The sequence below is a fragment of the Trichechus manatus genome, unplaced genomic scaffold (assembly GCF_000243295.1).
Source record: "Trichechus manatus latirostris isolate Lorelei unplaced genomic scaffold, TriManLat1.0 scaffold00025, whole genome shotgun sequence".
NCBI classification, from domain to species: Eukaryota; Metazoa; Chordata; class Mammalia; order Sirenia; family Trichechidae; genus Trichechus; species Trichechus manatus.
In genome coordinates, this window is record NW_004443961.1 from 7,816,164 (window position 1) to 7,838,122 (window position 21,959).

General features: G+C 39.1%; 1 protein-coding gene across 6 annotated transcripts in view; it reads right to left on the minus strand.

The window, feature by feature from the left end:
* PTPRD (protein tyrosine phosphatase receptor type D) overlaps window positions 1-21,959 on the minus strand; it is a 473,666-nt gene that overhangs the window by 126,490 nt on the left and 325,217 nt on the right. For 2 of the 6 annotated variants that reach the window (XM_004373491.2, XM_004373490.2), the window contains 3 exons: window positions 19,424-19,435; window positions 14,363-14,475; window positions 17-114 (listed from right to left, as the gene is read on the minus strand). In XM_004373491.2, the coding sequence (XP_004373548.1) occupies window positions 17-114; window positions 14,363-14,475; window positions 19,424-19,435 (223 nt within the window). Of the gene's footprint in view, window positions 1-16; window positions 115-615; window positions 658-14,362; window positions 14,476-19,423; window positions 19,439-21,959 lie in introns of all 6 variants that reach the window. The other 4 variants (XM_004373492.2, XM_012554711.2, XM_004373489.2 and 1 more) reach the window with 3 other exon arrangements.

The window sequence follows — 21,959 nt, forward strand, 5'->3', positions numbered from 1 at the left end:
AAGCATACTGAATTACCTCATATTCCTGGGAAAACTTCAAGTTGTCATTTGCTTTCAACCTTTCAATGTGATCTGCAAGTTCCAAGATAGGTATTGGAGGATGGCTAGCCATACCTATTAAGAGGAAAGAACAGACACCATTTGAAAACACATGAAAACGATGTTAAGTCTTCCGAAATATAGAGAACACTATAGTTAGAAATGGCCTGAAAACGTATGAGTAGTAAAGATGTTTTATGTGAGGAAGCAGGCAGATAGTTTGGTTACTCAAAGCAGGGCATGCTCTGGAAGGATGGGTTTTGTAGCCAAATGAAAAGCCACCAAGCATAATCCCCAGACTAACACCCCTAGCGTCAGAGAAACCATGATGTTGCTAGGTATCACTGAGGTTAGCTAGAAGAGGAGACTGTCAGGCTTGATGTCAACTTCTGCTTTGAGTAATGACTGCTGTGTCATTTCAAACTCCTTCTCCTGCTCTGTGTGAAATGGCAATTGTATGGAATTAAATGGTGTAAGTGAACTACGAAAACAGACACTGAGAAAGGCCTCAAAGGGGAAGAGTAGTAGCTTGATAGAAAACATAAAGTGACTTATGCATGATCAAGGAAAACTAACTTGAAGAATGAAGGTTACCAGGGTAACCGGACTCATCTGAACCTGCAAAGGAAATGATGGTGTAAATAAATAAAATAGAATGAATTTGTTAAAAAAAAAAAGAAAAAGAAAGAAAGAAAGAAATGGATAGCCGATGGACTTTTTTGAAGGGCTAACAAAAATACTGCACGGTCTTGCAGGATTCACTACACACTGTGACTAGATTAAGATCGCTTTCAGATTTCACAGGACCTGAAGGTGACCAACACTCACATGCGACCATGGACACAGAGAAACATGCACCACAGCTCATCAAGAACAACCACCGACAACAAAATCAGACACCAAACTGAGTTTCAAAAATGTTTCCACTAGTAGCAGATTGTAGTGGTTGGGGTCGTGGCCTTCGCCCGGACATTGAGAAATGGCCACAAGAACAACTTGGTGGTGTTTTGCCTCAGGTCCCCATTATTCAACCCCCAGCAAACCTACAATCTACTTCAGGTGTAAACATCTTTGTCCACAAATGGGAAATGAATGCAGAAGAATGCGCAGGTAGTGAAAGGAGGAGGAGGGAAAAGGGTGGAAAAAGGAAGCAGTGACAGGGTGTGGGGGGCGCATCTTCGTTCAGTCTGCCAGCTGAAGGCACATTAGTTTCATAGGTTCTGTTAAAAATAATCCACAGTTCATTTTTGGTGATTCCTGAGTCTTTCTAATCTCTTCTCACTTTTCATGTGATTTGCATTTGATTTCTTTCAGATTAATTTCGCAAGAGTTCAATGTCTTATAGACATAAAGTCCAGCTGGCTAGAAAAACCTGAACTAGCAAGCCCCCTGAGAAGCCTCTGATATAAAGAAGAGAAAAAAGGAGAGAATGAGGAGGGGCTCAAACTGGAAGCCATGTTGACATTTCTTTGTTCCTGTGACTTCTTGGAGGGTATTAGGCTGTGGAGTCGCTAACCATTAAATCAATAGGACCATGGGCTTACTTTACCGGCATTTTAGATACTGTGCCATTATTGAAAGTCACCAGCAATTTCCTTTATCTCAAATGCCAAATTATCCATGGTCCTGGAAAGTAAAGTAGAAACCACTGTGCTTCTCCCAGATTATCACGTTAGCACACTGCTGTGAATTGTGGTGTTTTACTCTTCATGGCTATGAAGGTCTGCTTCCAGTCGGATAAAATCTTAATGGGAGATCCAATAAAAATGAGCAGACTTGGAGGCAGAAGCTCTTTGTGGCTGATATAATTATGCACTTGGAAAAAAAAATTGGAGCCCATTTCTGGAACTCTTCCACATAGACAGTAGAATTGAACTAATTTACATTCTGTGGAAGGAGTGGGTAGGTGACAGAGATCTGATAATTAAAGTGATCTTATCCAGATGAGGCACCCCCAGTGAAAAGAAATGCAAAGGTATGAGAGACTCTAGACTTATGGAGGAATGGAAATGGACTGATGTGGACATTCATTATAGTGCTTTAACAGAGAAAATAATAGAGACAAAGATGTTTAGACCTTTTCGAGCGAATCGTGGGAGAGAGTTATTATCATATATGGACTGAGTGGTGGTTTGGCTAGAGAGGGAGGACACAGAGCCAATCAGGGAGGCGTAGGGGACTGAATTACTGCTCAAAGCTGCAAAAAGCAAAGCCAGTTGGAGATGGGAAAAGTATTAGTAAAACAGCAGTAGAAGACCATAATAATCAACCAAAGATGCGATCAACATATTTACTTTTGCATGCACTGCCATGTGGTCTGGAAGTTATTACTTTGGAAGTTAATTACAGAGAAATCCAAGCAAACCTGCAGTGTTTCATTACATTCTAAATCAGAACATATATGTATCGTGCACAAAGATACTATAGCATTAAAGCATCATTATTCAGTACTTGACAATATGTACCATATTGGCACAAAAGTTGTAGGACAAATAAAAATGGCAGAATGGATGTCTCACAGAAAGGGGAGGAAAAGTTGTGGAAATCCAATTCACAGAAGAAAGATACTGGACATGAATTCTACTTCTGGTTCTATCATTTACTAATCGGGACAAATCACTTCTGCTATCAAAAACTAAAATTTCTTTATCTGGAAAATAATAGGGGAGAGTCAGATAAATTCTAGAGTCACTTCCTTCTTTATAATTCTTTCATTTCAACCACATATAGGATTTCTGAACATATGGAAGAACAAAGAAGGGTATCATTGGACTTGATTCACATATAAGGGTTCCAAAAGTTATTGTATCTTTTCTTTGATGGGTGGGAACATTTATTTTTTGCAAAATAGAAAACTATGACGCAGTTGAACTGTCTACTTTTAGGATTATTTAAGCCTAATATCACATTCTTTAGCTAAGCAAAAAGTAAGTACAGTATATTCTCAACATTATATATTTGAAAAGGAAAGACATCAACATAAAAATTATGCTACAGGATAAACCTGAGATGAAAATCTTCTAACTTGAAGCTCTTTAGTTCATATAAGTAAATAGTCATCAAGGATCAAAATACTGTTACATACTTCCCCAGAAAGCTTTCTCCATTGTTCAATGCTGAAAAAAATTTATCTGATACAATCAAGTCATGCTACATTCTTAATGAAAAACAGACATTAAGAAAACTGTAAAGTTGACCTCAGTATAGTATCTTTTCAGTCTTTTGGCTGGTGACCTGGCTGTTGCCCACAGCACGCCAACCAAGGTTGGTTTTGACTGCTACTATCAATTTGGAGTAGACCAGCAGACATCCGTAGACACCTTTGTCTTCACATGAGGATCGTCTGATGAGCTTTTAAAATTGCTTCTTTCCAGGATTCACACCAGAACAATTAAGTCAGAAACTGGGTGTGGAAGCCAGGCATTGGGACTTTTAAAGCTACCCAGTAATGGTTCTCAGTGCCTGTATGGATTGAATATTGTCCCCAAAAAGTTATGTTGAAGTCTTAAATACATACTTGTTAATGTAAATATGATCCCATTGGGAAATAGGGCTTTTATTTTGTTACGTTAATGAGGCAACACAGGGAGTAGGGTGGTGCTAATCCTAATTCCTTCTCAGTGGTGTTTTATAAAAAGGAGCAGAATAGACAAACACGCATACAGGGGGAAGAGACCATGTGAGGAACCGTCAATAAGCCAAGGAATGCCAAGGAACGTCCAGGGCTACCAACAAGGGGGGCCCTCCCCAGGAGCTGAGGCCTTGATTTGGACTTCTAGCACCGAAACTGTGCAGTGAGACAATGCATTTCTCTTCCTTAAAGTCACTGATTTGTGGTATTTTTTGTTACAGCAGCACTAGGAAACTAAGACAGCGCCTATGGGAATTCACTGTTGGGTGCCTGTAACTTCATGTATTTTTTTCTATTCAAAAATCATATCAAGATTTATGAGAATGAGATCAGTCTTCTCCTGGAGACACCCGTGAGTCCCCTCTGACTTCCCATTAGCAAGCTTTAGTGCTTTAGCCATTATTTAGCAGCAAAGAACTTGAAGCACAGTTTACACCTGATGAGGACTCGCCCGTGCCATGCCCTCATCAGCTCAAAGCTACAAATGCACAACATAAATGCATTTCAAAGGCACACACTGAATCTGGGCCGAGTTTTCATTATGGAGCCAGGACATTCACAATATACAGCGTCAACATGAAACATGACAGATGCCTTAGATTGGAAGAAAACAAAACAAAACAGGATGGTACTTTTAATGGGGTACATATTTATGATAGTAATGTCACCATGGCTTCCTTATAAGAAGTGAAACTTTTAAGTCATGGCATTTTAAGCTGAGAGGTATCTTAGAGATGATTAAGTCCATCATTTTCATTTTATACAAGAGGATTACGAAGTCAAAAGTTAAATGACTTGTATATGTTGGCCCACTTAGTGAGTAACAAAATCTTAACAAGCAGCTTTAAGGTCTTTCTACTGTACTAATTTCCAGAATGGCAATTAGGACATTCTAAAGCAGGGGGCAAAGTCTCCAATGCCTGAAGGGGTCAGGTGAGTAAGACTAAAGATGGCCAGATACTATACAGCCAACACTTTCCCAAAGAAATGCACTCATTCCCATTTCCTTGAAACAAACAGCCTCTGGGGCTGCCTTTTCACTTCTCCACTTGTGATGGAGGCTTAGGGAAGAGAAATATTTCTCTACTATAAGAAAAATAACATTAAGCATGAGATGGACGGCAATTAACACTCTGCCTCAATGTCAGGGTCACTTTTGGGGTGGTGTGGGTTATGGAGAACTTCTGAGAAGGGTGAAGCTACGCAGCTCCAGTAGATGTTTGCCAAGTAAGAATGCAGGGCCAATGGGTCAGACTTTTTAGCCTTTCAATAGCAACTAAAAATCCAGATTATTACACTATGTCTCTTCAGTTTCCAACGTTGACTTAAATTTGTTGAAACTCAGCGGCTATCAAGCAAAAGAATTTACAGGCCACATTTGTCCCACTAGCTTGTGAACACTGTTTTAAAAGAACAAAATCTTTTTTTTTTTGCCAATTAAATCAAAGAATGTTGAGAGTGATCTACTGGGCACTTGTAGCCACAAGGCAAAGGGCTAGACACTGAGGTTCACACTGGTTCCTTGCAGGGTTCAACCCCTGCGTGTCCATCGATCCTACACTCACTCCAGCTCTTCTAATTACACGTTAGGAAAATGACGCTCAACAGGACTAAGGGACTTGGTCAAAGCCATCACAGTGAGCAAAACGGTGGCTACACGGGGAACCTGATCTCATACCTTGTCCCTTCCCATTTAGGGTGTGCCTAATTACTCCATGCTGTCTCTCAAATCATGTAATGGCCCTGGAAGGGTGGTGACATGGATATAAAAATGAGACTTTTAAGACTACCTGTGCTCGTCACAGAAAAAAAGAGATCACAAACCGTCCTCAGAAAATGTGTTAAAAATGTCATAGCTTCAAGTAGAGGGTACGTCTAAGTCAGTGGTGAGGAAGAAGTAAAGGACACACACAGACACATGACTGTTTTCCAGTTACTTCTTGCCAAAACATTGCTGAGTTTTCATGAAAACATGAACTAAAGATACCAATTTAAAATGTTGAGGACTTCTGTGTTATTTGGCAGAAGATGAAAAAAAAAAAAAAAGTAGATGACAGCTAATTTATGTTTTCCTTTAAAATGTTCTGTCATACTAAGTCAGTAACCTTATTAACAGTAAGTTTTAAATGATTTTATTATTCATAGGAAAACGTTTGTTAATCAAATACTTTTTTTTCTTATTACTTATGGTAAATATATTATTTATTTATTTTGTTTCTTTTTTTAATTATTGTTTTTATTATACTTTAGATGAAGGTTTACAGAGGAAACAAGTTTTCATTAAACAATTACTACACATATTGTTTTTGTGACATTGGCTGCCAATTCCATGATGTGTCAACACTCTCTCCTTCTCAACCTTGGATTCCCCGTTACCAGCTTTCCTGACCCCTCCTGCCTTCTCGTCCTTACCCCTGGGCTGGTGTGCCCATTTAGTCTCTTTTTGTTTTATGGGCCTGTCTGATCTTTGGCTGAAGGGTGAACCTCAGGAGTGACTTCAGTACTGAGCTATAAGGGAGTGTGGGGGCCGTATTCTCGGGGTTTCTCCAGTCTCTGTCAGACCACTAAGTCTGGTCTTTTTTTTGTGTGTGAGTTAGAATTTGTTCCATATTTTTCTCCAGCTCTGTCCAGGACCCCCTATTGTGATCCCTGTTCAAATGCTTGGTTTTTTAAATACATTTTTTTTTTAACTTTGCATGAAATGCTAACATAATATGCCGCTTTTTACAACGTAACAGCTCTTTTGCTAAGTAGAGGTTCTGAGGATATTAATAGAGGTGGAATGTCTTTTAAATGACTTTTCTACTACTACAGCTGTGTGTCTGTAATAATTCAATTCTATTTGCTTTATGGTTTTCTTCTCCAATAATTTGTGATACGGGTGGAAGAACAGTTTGTGGCCATGCAAAGGGAGAAATTTTCTTCATCAAGTCAATGACTATAGCGTCGTCAAAGGTATACTTTGAGTTAACAGTCATACTGAGAAATTTTATCAACTATTTGTTAGATTTTTACATAATTTATGCACTATTTAGAGTACCTTCAATGAAATACAAATACTTGGCTATGTTTACAATTTGTTGCTCAAACCAGTGATGAATTAAAGATAAAAGACAACACTGATTTGAAAGGTATAATTCCTTCCTTCTCGGAGCCCTAGTGGCACAGTGGTTAAGAGCTCGGCTGCTAACCATGAAGAAGGTCAGAAGTCTGAAGCCACCAGCTGCTCCTTGGAAACCCTACGGGGCAGTTCTACTCTATCTTATCAGGTCGCTATGAGTCAGAACCGACTCAACGACACCTAACAACAATAACAACAATTCCTTCTTGGTAAAACAATAATGCTATTGACTTAATCCATGACTGGGATCATTGTTGTTGTTAACTGCTACAGAGTTGGTCCCTGACTCATGCGGACCCCATGCCATGCACAACAGGATCGGACTGCTGTAATCCAAAGGGTTTTCATTGGATGATGTTTTGGAAGTAGATTGCCACGCCTTTCTTCTTCGTCTGGAAACTTCACTGAAACCTGTTCAGCATCATAGCAACACACAAGCCTCTACTGATAGATGCTGATGGCTGTGGATAGATGCTGATGGCTGTGCATGAGCTGCACTGGCCAGGAATCGAATCCAAGTCTCCTGCATGGAAGGCAAGGATTCTACCACTGAACCACCGCGGCCCTCAGGATCATCAAGTGCTGCTTTTTCAGGTAAGCACTGTGACGGCATAATGTAAATCTATTTGTGTAGGATTTCTCAAAATGCAGAATTTGAACAAACCATGTTCCTTTATATCAGAAATAAATCATTTAAATTCAACGTATCAGGGCTTTCAAAATATAAAATGCATTGAGCCTATCTGGTGTTTTTAGCCCAGGTCATGTGCCTAAGTTTCTTACAATCCAAAATGAGTTATAAAGACAAAAAGAAAGTTTATATAAAAATGGATCTTGTAAGCATCAATCCAGTTAATAGTCCTAATGGATCTGAAGAGATGCCGCAAGAGCTTTCAAAGCCCACTCAGTTGCTGAGAAGACATTTCAGCTGCTGATACTGCTATTTCTGATAATGTTAACTTTTTACGAGTCTGTATCGGTTTTTCACAGACCATCAATCGCCTACCATCTATGTATGCTTCAGGGCAGAACATATTAAGGTCATCCACAGAATGAAAGTGAGGACCTCATGTCATAACATCTGATCATCAACTTTAGAAATCTCTCTTTTCCTAAAAGGTGCAAGTATAAGCGTAACAGTTTTGTTTTGAAAGGTTTTGTTTTGTTTTGGTGCGGGTGAGGGTCCTGGGGGAGGTGATGTATTTGAGCAGGGGCAGAAGATACTGGAAGATGGAGGTTTGCAAGCACAGAGAAAGGAGGTGACCATATGATACTGTTAATTATATGTTCTAGAAAATCTCTTTTGGAAGGAAAACTTATTTCTCTAAGATGCTGAACTTCTAAATTTGTCTTGCTGGACAAAATTAGAAATATGAACACATTTCAGTAACTTGTTTTTTTCTTTTCTTTTTCTTTCTTATACATCACCATCTTTTGACAATTTTATATGTATCTTAGTTACTTTGTCCAATTATGGAGACTATGGGCCAGGGGCTTATAGTGTAGAAAATCTTTTTATGCCATTTCAACACATCTGGAAGTCACAATCTCTATCAAAACGGTAAATATGCCTAGCCTAGGCCCTGCAACCATATTCCCACATACCTAGCATTCAGAAATAGCACCATGGGTGTGAAAAGATCCAGGGTCAGTACTGTTCGCTACAGCATTATCTGCAATAGCAACACGTGGCAAATAACTTAGCCTTCATTATTAAATGGATGATTCAGTACATTTTGTGATATCTAAGAACAGAATGCCATCAATACTATCAACTGTTAAAAGGGAGATAAAATTCAATACACTGCCTTGGGAAAAAGTTTATTCCTATATAGTTAAATGTTAAGAAAGCAAATTTTTTGTATATGTGTATCTATCTTCCTTCCTTCTTTCCCTCCTATTGACCATGTTTTCTATCTATACACTCTCTGTGTATTTTGGAATTTAAAGAACTGTATATACATATAAAAAAGTGTGGAAGAATATGCATGGAACACTATATGGTAGATAATCTACAGAAGCAGACTACCACATCTTTCCCCCAAGGAGCCGCTGGTGGTTTTGAACTGCCGACCTTTTGGTTAGCAGTAAATCACTGTAATCACTGTAACCGCTGTGATACCAGGGCTCCTTAAAATTGGAGTGGGTGGTAGGAAATCTTTTACTTTTTACTTTAAATACATAAAGTTTTTTTAAAAAGAGAAATAAGAAGTAGTGGGATAATAAGTAATTTTTCTTTTATTTTAATGCTGTTTTCCTCCTTTCCCAACTAATTATGAAAGCTTTTATACACAAGAAAAAGAAATTAAAGAATAACTCTCAATCCAGGCTAATGGACACAGTTCTCTTTTGTTAAACGTGCAACATGTTTATTATCCCACCCTAACATACCCAGTTTCTGCTGTCCACAAAGATGTGTGAAGCTTAACAGAGGTTTCTTTTAAAAGAATCTTTCATAAGTGAGTATTTATTTGAACCCCTTCTTCCACAGATCTTAAGGACTTGTAAAACTTCCTCAGCAGTTAATAATTCTAGTAAATTATGATGGCATATTTCACACTAGTTCTGACTGATCCCACACACCAGTGATTGATGAGTTGTGGTTGTAAACCATTATTCTATTAAGAGATTCGGTGGTTCAGGTTCTCTCAAACAAATTTGGCTGTTAAATGCTATGGGAACCTTACTGAGACAGATATACATATTCATGGCAAATACTTCCCAGCACAAGTGTCTGCTTTCAGCTATGAAAACATGAGCCTTCTCCAACCTGTTCAGATACTTGAATACAGTGTGCACTGATAGTCTCATCCAAGACTTTGAACGTGGGCAAGAACAATGTTCCTCCCCAGCCCCAACCCAACCTCACAGAGACGGTTATACTGAAAACAACAGGTTTCTGCATCTTCTCTCTGTGTCTTAGCTGAGCAAGAGTGGACAGAAATCTGACCTTTTTCTCACCCAGAAACAGGAGGTGTGTCTGTGGTACCACAGATAAAGGTACAGTTCTTTACAATATACTCAAACTGTCGGAATACTGTATTTACGTAAAATCTGTAATGTGTATTTCAAATACCTTTTGAATGTGAGGCAGCATTGAGAGGGAAAAACCCCAAAAACCTGACTCCTTAAGTATTCTAATTCCAACAAGAATAAATAACTTAAAATGTAAATGGGTATTTCATTCACAAGATGATCTTTTCTGAGGGAAGTAGAATTTATAGAATCTGTGAACTAAGCAGTGTGCTGAATTTCAAATGGGATGGTTTGTTTGCCATTTTACCATCCTCAACGGACTCATTGGAAGTGGAAATTAATTTGCCCTCATGAACAAGTTCTGTGCTAGGGACTGGTTACATACATCACAGGTTTCTTATTTCACTGAAAGTCATTTTTTTAAGTGATGACTTAGATTATTAATTACCTAGCTTTGCATATCATTAATAAATATCCTCAAATGTTATTATGTTTGAAGATAAGGGATTATACACTCATAAGTATGATGCATATAAAAGCAAATCTCAGATATGTGAAATGTGAGGGAAATTAAAATCCAAAAATTAAGTGGAGTCTTATCACCTGCTGTGCAACACCTCGTAAAAGATCACTTTATTCATCAGTCAGGAAAACTCTTGGTTATTTGTGAACAAGAGGAAAAGGCGCAAAGAGGTTACAGTGAATCCCGGACTCTGACAGTCTACTAAGGGACAACTCTTACTTACCCTTTGATGTTATGTCAATTTGCCCTCCCTTTGAAAAGACTGAACCAACCCCTACTCACAATAAATTCTTCATCACAATCGCCTTCACGTGCTGCATGCGCAGCTTTTACATCACTGAAAAGGCTTCAAGTTTTTTTCTTGCACTAAACCAAAAAAAAAAAACCAAACCCATTGTTGTCGAGTCAATCCTGACTCATAGTGACCCTATCGGACAGAGTAGAACTGCCCCATAGAGTTTCCAAGGCTGTAAATCTTTATGGAAGTAGACTGCCACATCTTTCTCCCACGGAATGGCTGGTAGGTTGGAACTGCTGACCTTTCCATTAGCAGCCAAGTGTTTAACCACTGTCCCACCAGGGCTCCCTTTCTTGCACTAAAGTAAGGCTAAATAATAAACGTATGCACTTGTTCTGACTTATCCACAAATTCTTAAAGACACACTTAGGAATAGATCTCATTCTGTAATCCAGGGACTATGTGGATTTAACAATCCCACCTTTTGCTCTCAGCTTATTGGCAAAGAATTAAGGCAATTCATAGCCACTGGCTGGAATCTATACTGGCTGAAGCTAATGGTGACATTTCTATGAATTTCACATTAACAGCTGAGTCTGCTTCCTTTGTAAAATGGTCAAATTTTCTGGACAGCAGGCCACAGCATAGAGCTCGGGAAGTAAACAGGCTATTTCAACAAATCAAGCTTAAGTGGACTACTTACTTGAGCTAAAGAGCAGAACATACTGCTTCCTGAGTGAACAGATGTGCTAGGGTCTTAGGACCATGTCTCCTTTTCTCTTCTCTTCCTCTAGTATATCCCCTGTCTCCTTTCTTTATTGTTTTTTCCCACTTTATTCCATTATCCACTTGAATTTATCCCATTAATCATTTGAGATGATTAAGTCTAACTTTCATTAAATGATACCTTCTTATATACGCAGGTCTCCATTTTAATTTTGCAAAGTCATTGGTGATACAAGAGATTCTCACTTCATTCATAACATTCACTCTCCCTTTCCAGTAACTTATATGAAATTTAGCAGTTTCTCTCCATAAATGAATTTAACATCACCACATACGTTGGGAAAACTAGACTCTTAACAGAATTCTTGAGTTTGGCCATATTTGCAAAATTATCTGTAAAAGTGAAAAGTACCATACTTTTATGCATGTAACACGCGTGTTATATGTTTTTTTGCATGAATGTGCTATGCTAGAATTGTTTTACTTAATTTTGTCATTTCTGCACATTATTTATGTGGGTGTGTTATTTGCAGAAAATACGGTACTTGAAGATGGAGGTCTCTTAGATGAAGGCATTCCTCTTGCCTTGTTTGCTGTCACTAGTTCGCTGCTAATAATCCTTTCTATGTTGTTCTCATTCAAGCTTCCTATTTTTACCTGGAAACATTCTCTGTTGGTGCTCGAGAAGATGAGGGGTAGTGCTCCCATTGGCTCTCTTCTTTGGGGCTACCTTTGCCTTTCTGATCTACCCTACACTGTGCTTCTGTGTCTGCTGGAAGACCAAGATGGACTCCTGCATAGATCACACTTTACACAGTAGCCAGAGGAAACAGGGCAGTGCAGAGCAGCAAGGAACTGAGAGACACGATCACTTTCTCCAATAACCTGCTATTCCAAAGGGCAAAGAGGCAAGATATGCCAAGAAATCACATAGTTGATAGTGACTTTGGATTTAGGGTGTCCCTGGGTGGCACAAATGGTTAAGTCAAAAGGTTGCCAGTTCAAACCCACTCAGAGGTGCCCTAGGAGACAGGCCTGGCAATCAGCTTCTGAAATGTCACAGCCTTGAAGACCCTAAAGAGTAGTTCTACTCTGCACACGTGGAGTCACCACGAGTTGGAATCAACTCAACGACAACCAACAACAAATACACTGGGAGCCCCTAGGTGGTGTAAACAGTTAACATGCTTGACTGCTAATCGAAAGGCTGAAACTTTGAGTCTACCCAGAGGTGCCTCAGAAGAAAGGCCTGGAGATATACTTCCAAAAAATCAGCCACTGAAAACCCTATGGAGCATAGTTCTACTCTGACACACACGGGGTTGCCATGAGTTGGAGTCGACTCCGTAACAACTGGTGTTTTATACATTGGGGTAGCCAAACTAAAAAGTATTCCAAGGCCTGAGTCCATTATTAAGAGGCTGCTTACAGCCTGAGAAGCCCTGGTGGCGCAGTGGTTAAAGCAATCAACTGCTAACTGAAACGGTGCAGTTGAAAACCACCAGTGGGTCTGCAGGAGAGAGATATGGCAGTCTGCTTCCATAGAGATTTACAGCCTTGGAAACCCTGTGAGGTCGCTATGAGCCAGAATCGACTCAACGGCAGTGGGTTTTGTTTGGGTTATAGCTGAAGTAGTCACTCCTATTTGTAAAAGTGCTGAACTAAGAATGTTTGCTACAATAACCTTAACCCAATCCATATTAAGTAGACTAACGGAGCATCTAAAGGGCAGCATCACATGGAGCATCCAGGGGATCACAATGATCCTGGGGGACCTTGCAAGTTTGTTCAACTATTGTGTACGTGTTCCTATTCTGCCTTTATCAGCCTTTTAAAAAAATGCATACAGGAGATTTTGGCTACATGACCATTTTCTTTCCAATGTTATGCTGAAGAAGGCATAACTTTTGCTTTTTAAAAACTAATTTTAAGAAAGTTTAAGCTCATTTGAGGAAGAATTAATAAGAACAACAGCCCACATTTATCATGATTTGTACAGGTACTTCGAAAATGATGGACATTTCTTTCAGTTGGAGAGTTACTAGTTACTAGGATACACTTACATGTAAAAGAAAATAGACTAAACACAATTACATGTATTTGACATTTAAAACAACTCACTGCAAATGTGTAGTTTAATAAACCTGGGGCGTACCATACTGTGAGTGAAAGCATCCACTCTGAAACCTAAGAAACTTGTCAACAGTTTGGAGCCTATTACAACCAAATTTTAATCTAAAATACTTCTCAGGTCAGATTTTTACTTTGTTCATTAGCATAAGGTATTAAGCCAGTGCCATCCATGCCAATCAGTTTTACATTTTTAGCTCTCTCTACAATTCATTATTTACTATTTGGTTTAAACAAGATTTATTTGAGAAAAAGCAAAGTGAAGCTAGGTTTGAATTAACAATATTGTACAAAATGCTCTTCAACAGGAATAATATTTTCCTGTGTTGAAGCACTTTATGTTCATTGTTTTAAGAAACAAACACATTTTCTTATCCTCAGTAACTTTAGGTGTCTCCCCAGCAGGAAACCCAAACTGGTCAGTAAGATCTGGTATACGTAATACTAAAAAGATTTTTTAAAATGTTGCCTCATTTTCCTTCCTTTTGGTTTCTTTCTTTTAGAATATCATAAGACACTGATAAATAGGAAAATATGGGACAAATCTATGTTTTCCTAATGGAATGAATGACCCACCCACCCATTCACCTAACCACCCACCCATTCATCCATCCATCCATCCATCCATCCATCAAGATGAGAAACTGAATTTTCTCTAGATTGGTGTCATTGATAATAATAAACTGTATTAAGCCTACGAAAGTGGTAAATATTCTTACAAATATTATACTTCCTCCAAAAATTTGACATAGAATTACATTTCTCTTTCTTCTCCACTCCATCTCAGATTTGCACAAAGAACTTAATTTCCTTTCTGATCTTTGCTTGGGCAAGTTTCAAGAATATTAAAATAGAAGAGCAGAATGAACAAAATTGTTCGAAACATAGTGATATATTTGTCTCTAAAGGCACTATCAGTTGGGTTATAACACTTTCATTAAAGACTGTATGATGGACAAGATGAGTCGTGTCTCTTACCTGGTGTTTGGAAATTAAGGCGCCTCAGCTCCACGGGGTCTGTTGGGTGGTGGGAAGGGACCTCCTTACTGTTTGGTAGGCTGCTCTTTCTAGAGTCAGACTCTGCCCTCTTCCTATAGAGAGCAAACAGAAATTTCAGAATAAAACAAAAACCAAGGGAAACAGATAAAAAAAGCAGAGGATCTCTCACCCACGTTCTCGTTTTTAAAACTTTTCAGCCAGTGAGCTTTGTGACCTTGTTCATATTGCTTTTCTTCTCTTGGCCGGTAGTGTTTCCTCATAGCTAAGATTTTAGATGAAGTAGATGACATCTAAGTCCTCCTTCAGGTCTAGTATTAATAATTCAGTGACTCTGCCTTCAGTGCTTAAGGGGAGTGTTGGTGAGATATACTTAGACCCTTCTTCAGCGATTCTCGCTTATCCACTCTTTCTAATTGTGAGAAGCAGGGTAGGGGTCCCCTAGTAGCCAATACTAAGAATCATTTTACCTAGAGAAAAGTTCTAAAACTACCTGGCCTAAAGCTGATCAGCTAAATCTGTTCTCTTTGTTCCTTTCTGTGCAAATGGTGGCTACAGAGTGGAGATGTACTGAATTTTTCCATAAGGCAGGTAAATACAGTAAGGGAATCCCTAGGGGGCCAAGTCATCAGAACACTTGGGAGAAGAACTGGAACCACACAAAACCAACATCACTTGTCTCTTCCAAATTTCAAGGAAGAAAAAACAGTGTTGGCTGTTTATGTTGTTAAACTATGATTCATATTTTGTTAATGAAAGTCAGTCAAAGAAATATCAGAGAAAGAGTAATTTAATCTAGTGGGTAAGTCCAATGCTCCAGATAATCATTCAAGACATGAATTATTAACAGTGCCTGGTTAAAAATATGATTCTTCACACAATCCATTTTATCTTTATTGCTTAGCTTTATTAAATTTATTTATTAAACTTTATTTAGCCTTATTAAATATCCTTGCTTATGCTGTCATATTATAATTTTAACAAATGTCTAAGCAAGAAATGTCAGATGTTCCTAAGATTCTTTAATCAATTTTTTTTTTCAAACTCAAATAAGCATAGTGATAATGAATTATTTTCTTCCAAGTTGAATTAGATTAAAATCTTCTTTAACAAATGGAAGTCTTTTTCAAATCAGGGCTTTGAACTGGTTCTTCCCAGTTTAGTCATGGCCAAGGAAGCAAAACTAGAACAGACCCAAATTTTTAAAATTTGGGTGAACCAGAACGATAACCAGAATGGGAAAAATCAGAGGTTGAAGCCTTGCTAGAAACTTAGTCTCCCTCTTAAAGAGCAAGGGCAGTTTATGCGTTGCATAGCAACCAAATCTCTTGACTGTAGGATTTTCAGCAGAGGTGGAAACAGCTGTACCCTACTCAAAGACGGCAGTCAACCACTCAGTTTTGAGTGTGTGTCGCTCTCCACTGTCCCACCAATAATCCAATCTCACCATCAGACTCCTGGAAGGGCTCACGGTGCCTCTTTTGAGTCTCCTATTTCAGAGCTTCAACCTGTAATTTTTCCCATTCCAGTTATTGTTCCAGTTCACTCAAATTTTAAAAATTCGGGTCTGTGCTGGTTCTGCTTCATCCGCCATGAGTGAACTGGTTCGAAGCACTGTTTTGAAGAGCGATTGATGCCAAATACTGATTCCCGAAAGCTCCACACTAAAGTCATAATCACTGCATCTCACTCCTGCTCAAAGCAAAGGACTTCTTATCTAGGGGAAGGGGTGCTGAAAAGTGTTTAGGAACTCTCCCTCTTTCTTTTCTAGGATAAGGCTGTGGTACAGCTCATTAGTGTTGCTGTAGCAATGGGCTCTCATGTGATGCCAGGTTGTTCTATAGGTAGCCAGAGGGTCCCTGCTAAATAGCCTTTCTTTCCATCTCTACTCATCTGCATAAAATAAAACTAACCAGGGGACGAAGGGAAGATTGATGCAAAATGAAAGTACATTCGATTTGCTCAAGTGCAATGCCTTTGGCGAAACATCGTGGATGGAATGAATTTTTGTGGGTGAGTCCTATTCGACACATTGCCTTCTCAGTACCTTGGATTAACCTGTTTCAGGCTTTCTTGTTTCTACTTGAAGGTGCCAGGTACAGCCTTAGGACACAATGTACTGCCAAGCCATATTACCAATCAGAGGTGAGCAGTGAATTTGAGATGAGGCCCCAGGTACTAGCTGCTCCAGTTGTATGGAGTAAAAAAGGAGAAGGAAAGGAAAAGAAGAGATGGAGGGCTAATGAGAAAGACATGAGAAAGAGGGACTCGAAGACCACATGAAAGAAGGACAGGATGACCAGTTTCAGAGTAGAAAATGTCACTGTGTCCATGCTGTGAGTATTGGCCTCACAACACTGGGAGATTCATTTGACCCCAGAGGATGCAAAATCTATATGGGTTCATGGAACACCACCAAGTGGGACTAGAACATATGGTTGCTTGTCTCACTTCAAAAAATGCCAGTGGTCCTGCTCAGGTTTTGGTCTTTTTCACCCACAAGTTGGCATAGATTATTTCTTTACTGGTGTGCCAGAGCCCAATTACTAAAATCTGGATTTTTCTCCCTTAGTGGCTCTACTGTCTGATACCAAGAATGTTGAAAATCGTCTCTTGTGCTTAGATATGAGTCTCAGACAACCTAGAGAATGAGATTAAAACTGTAATTCATACTTGTAATAAATTGGGAGGGGGTGACCTGACATTTAATAACTAACAACTCCCTCACTCTATCTGCTCAAATGAAATGACCCCAAAGACCACAGACCCCCAAAACCCTAGTCAGCTGGAAAAAACCCAGCAGTTTATATTTTGTTTTGCTTAGTTCTGTTTGATTATTACAATATGGGTAATTCTGGATGCTCACATTCTTATCCCATTACCTTTAAACACATGTGGGCTAAAGTGGTTGTTATCTGAGAGAGAAAGAATTTCTAAGAAAGGGTTGACAGGTGAAGAATTTGGTCATCACCAGTAATAATTTTTAAGAGCTTTATAAAGTGAATTTGCTGCTGTATTAAATGGCATACGATGGTCTAAATTAGGCCCAACATGGATTGAAATAGTGACAGTTCTCCTGATCAGTTTTCAGAGGTCTCATCAATTCTCATGTTTAATTAGAAAAGCAAAGAATAGTGACTAGAAACAGATTCTGAATTTGGCATATCTTTTATAGTTTTTTTTTCTATAAAAATTATAAATCCTAATCCAACTTTATTTCCCACAGTGAGAAGTATCACCATGTACAGGGGTTCGTGGATGAAAAGGAAATGGAAGATCACGTGACATTCCAGATCTTCCAGAAATTGCTAATGGTATAAAAACACATGGTTGTTTGGGATGTGGGTAACGTACAACAAAAATGCTACTCTATAGTCTTGAGGGGTGTTTTCTTTTTACCTATTCTCAATCTGCCTCTCATCTAGGGGTAAAGCAAGAAGCAAGAACAATGGGAGGTTACATCTATTTAACTGGAACAAAGATAGTCAGATACTGGCATAGGCTTCAGATGGAAAGATACATTTATTTGAAATCACTACTACTAACATTCAAAGAGTCCATTCAAACATGTCAGGACTCTGACACCATGAAAAAATGTAATCCCAGCTCTACCTCCACTGCTGTGTCCTCCTTGGGCAAGTCAGCTACAAATGCCCTTCTCAGTTTCTTCACTTTTAAATAGAGGAGGAGGATTAGGAGATGATGTTTAAGTTTTGGCCCATCTCTACCATCTTAGCAGAACAAGGAGGCAGCGATGAAGTTGTAACATGTGGACAGTGAGACAGTGAAAGGCAGATCTCTGAGTATAGGAAGTGAGTTCATAGCTTTTGTCTTTCGCCTGGAAAAACAATTTTGCATATGCTTTTCTCTTGATTAAGGGCAATTGTTGATGTTCAAAAATAAATAAAAAAAAAAAGACACCCTCGTGGCGTAGTAAGTGGCCTGTCACTGAAGTGTGGCTCTCCGAGTGGTGGTAAGTGATTTTAGGGAAAATGAGGCAGCAGTGGTTCTCAAACTTTCGCATGCATCAGAATCACTTGCGCGGGCTTGTTAACACACAAACTGCTCAGTCCACGCTCAGAGTTTCTGATTCTGAAGATCTTGGCGAGGCAGGGCTGAGAAGCTGTGTTTCTAACAAGTTTTCTGGTGATGCTACTGCTGCTGGTCCAGAAACCACACTTTGAGCATCACTGACAAACAACATGGTGAGGAAGGCAGGGAGGATGAACTGCAAGAATCTTCTCTTAGTTTGATTAATTTTTTTTTAAAATCCAGGAATGATATATATATGTATCATACATACACACATACTAATACATATATATACATCTGTATGTACGTGTGTGTGTGTGTATATATATGCATGCTAGAAGGTTAGTTTGGGCCCATATTCACTCAATTATAGCTATTAATAATAATTATAACAGCTAAAATTGTTGGTATTATTATCCAGGACTAGGAGACATGGGATAATCATTTTAAATTAGACAAGGATTTTACTCAGGCACTCCTATGTTCCCATTAGCAGGGTGCAAAAATGATAGCATTCCTCTATAGAGAACTGACCTTAGACCAAACTGGAAAACTGATCTTCAGTAAAAACAAACAAAACCAAACAAGGCTCACGGGACACCTGACATGTATGCTCTGAAGACACGTTAGCACATACAGACATTCATTTTACCCTGGCCACAAACACAACTTAGAGACTGGTTTCCACCGCATTCTAAATGTGACTTAAAAAAAAAGTCTGTTTCTACTTGTTATAGAGACAAAACAAAATATTTATTTCTTCTAGAATCATTCTACTAAATATATATATATGTATATATATATACATATATGTTTTTACATATATACATGTATTTTATATATATATATATACATATATATATACACACACACACTTTACCCATCTGCCTCTCTGCCAGGCATCATCTTTTATATCCAGCCCCCACCCTCACCCTCTCAATTCCTCAAAGTCTACCAGTGTCTTTTCGTTTTCTTAGTGAGCATTAAAGGGGTTCGTTTTCTATTCCTCACCTGTCAGGTTTACTGCTCCATTTTAATGCAGCAAAAAGGGAAAAAGAGACTACATGTTAGTTGGCCAACGGTAATGAGAATACCCACGACAACCAAGATTTAAGAAACAGCGCTCACAAGCTATGACACGACCGACACGTATTAAGAAACAACAGCTTATCAAAACGTTTAAAGGCTTCCAATCACGAGCTACACGGAGGACAGGAGGGCACACTGCCAAACAAAGCATTTTTTGTGTTACCGTCACATTCACTTTTATCCATCACCTACAAAATAACGCCACAATTAATTATATCCCAGGAGGTGTTTCATGCTAAGGATATAATTTGGTTTTTAGAAAACGTGCCATGAAAAAACCACAAATGTATTTCAGGGGAGTGCAGCATTATTCCATGTATTTGTTCACTTAAAAAGTCTTCCGTGAAGAGGTACACTATCCCTTTTAATGATGTAAATACCTGCAAATTTGGTTGAACTGCATAAAAAGTTCGCACAATTGTATACTGCACTGCTGGTTAATAAAGTGGCAGAAATGATTCCCTCAAATACCTCTTGACCAGAAAAAGTAATCATAAATCTTTTTTTTTTTTTCCAATAAAGGATTAAATACATTTTGAGTTTTGGAAAACATAATACTCATCATTATGAATATACAGAGCATGACTCATCTATATAGCTGGGTTAATAACGGAAAACCATGTTATTATCAGCCATTGCCATGATATAGACTTTCCTAGTAAAAGAGGTATTGTCTGTGAACATGTCAAGCTCACACTCATAGGCACTTACACCAACATGTGGAATGTTTAAATAACCATATTTCTTATGCAGAGAGCATAATATTTTCCCAAGAAGAATCAATCTAAACCATTTTTCACTCTGAGGCAAGCTGCAAAGTATTAAGAGTTCTCAATTTCAAAAAGAAAAGTACTATCTTCCTTAATGCCAGTGAAATAGATAGGCTGCTGGAGAATCTGGCTGTATAAGATAATCCAGTCCATCTTATCCAAAAATTTAAAATCCACATTTATACTGCACAAACACACATACAAAGTCAACGATGAAAATGATATCAAACACACTGGTTCATTCTTGTTATCCCTACTTTTAAAATGATTTATCTAGTGTGCCAGGTTCAAAAATATCCTACATGTATGTTCTTCACTTGCTCTTTTATCAGTGAAATTATCAGTACGTCAGCGGTAACGAACTGTATTCCACTGGATGGAAGAGCACCACTAAATGAATTATAAGCTTTGCATACTGAAGAGCAGCTTGATGAATGAGTTTTGAACGTGGATGAAGGAGTGCCTAACTGGTGGGCAATCCACTCCCTTTTCCATAGAAATGTCAGCCTCTTCATACACATAGGTACATATTCAGCACAAATATCAAAGTGTGAAGGGTTTGGGAACTGGCTAATTTAAAGAAGAGGCCTAGGTTTTATTAACAGTCTTGCCTGCCAAGCTGAAGGTAATACTGAGTGACTGAGAACACAAGTGGGGTAATCAGGTTTGTTTAATACTATTTGACTTGTTTTCATTCAATTACTCCGTACCCATCTGTGCCAGGCACTCTACTAGGCACAGAGGGCACAATGAGAAATAAGACAAAGGCCTTGATCTACAGTTCAGCAGAGAGAGAAAGGCAAGAAAATGAGCAATCACCGTTCTATAATATCGGTAAGTAGAAAGTGCTTCGAGAGCATAGAAAAGGAGACACTAAGGCAGGCTGGGAGGGCAGTGGTAGTTCAGGGGCTGAATTCGTGCCTTCCATGTGGGAGATCCGGGTTCACTTCCCAATCAGGGCACCTCACGCACAGCCACTATTTGTCTCTCAGTGGAGACTTGCGTGTTGCTGTGGTGCTTAACAGGTTTTTTTAGCAGAGCTTCCAGACTAAGACAGACTAGGAGGAAAAGCCTGACCATCTACTTCCAAATATCAGTGAAAACCCTATGGATCACAACAGTCTGTTTGTTGCGTTCCTATGAGTTGGGGGCTGGCTCAATGGCAGCTAATAACAATGACAAGGCAGCCTGGGCTGGTAGAGAGACGGGGAGAAGGAGGAGGCATCAAGAAAGGCTTTCTTTAGCAGGTGGCATCTTACCTTAACTTCTAAAGGGAGAGTTACAGTTAGCCAGGCCAGGAGGAATGACAGAGGAGGGACAGGAAGGCACTGTGGGCTTAGTGAGGGGCATACTCCAAGGCCAGAAGGCAGAAACGGCATTGGCCACTGTGGCTGGGGTGGCTGCACATTTCTTCAAGCATCATCAAAATATTTTGCTGACAGCTTGGAGATACATGTAGGGTTGATATAAAAAAAGAAGAATACAGGGGCAAAGTCTGCAGACAGCCAGGGTCAGAGTTGGGAAAACTTGACGCCTATGTTTTAGTCAGGGTTCCTGGGTGATGCAAACAGTTAAGCGCTCAGCTGCTAACCAAAAGGTTGGAGGCTCAAGTCCACCTAGAAGTTCTTTGGAAGAAAGGCCTGGTGATCTACTTCTGAAGAATCAGCCATTGAAAACCCTATGGGGCA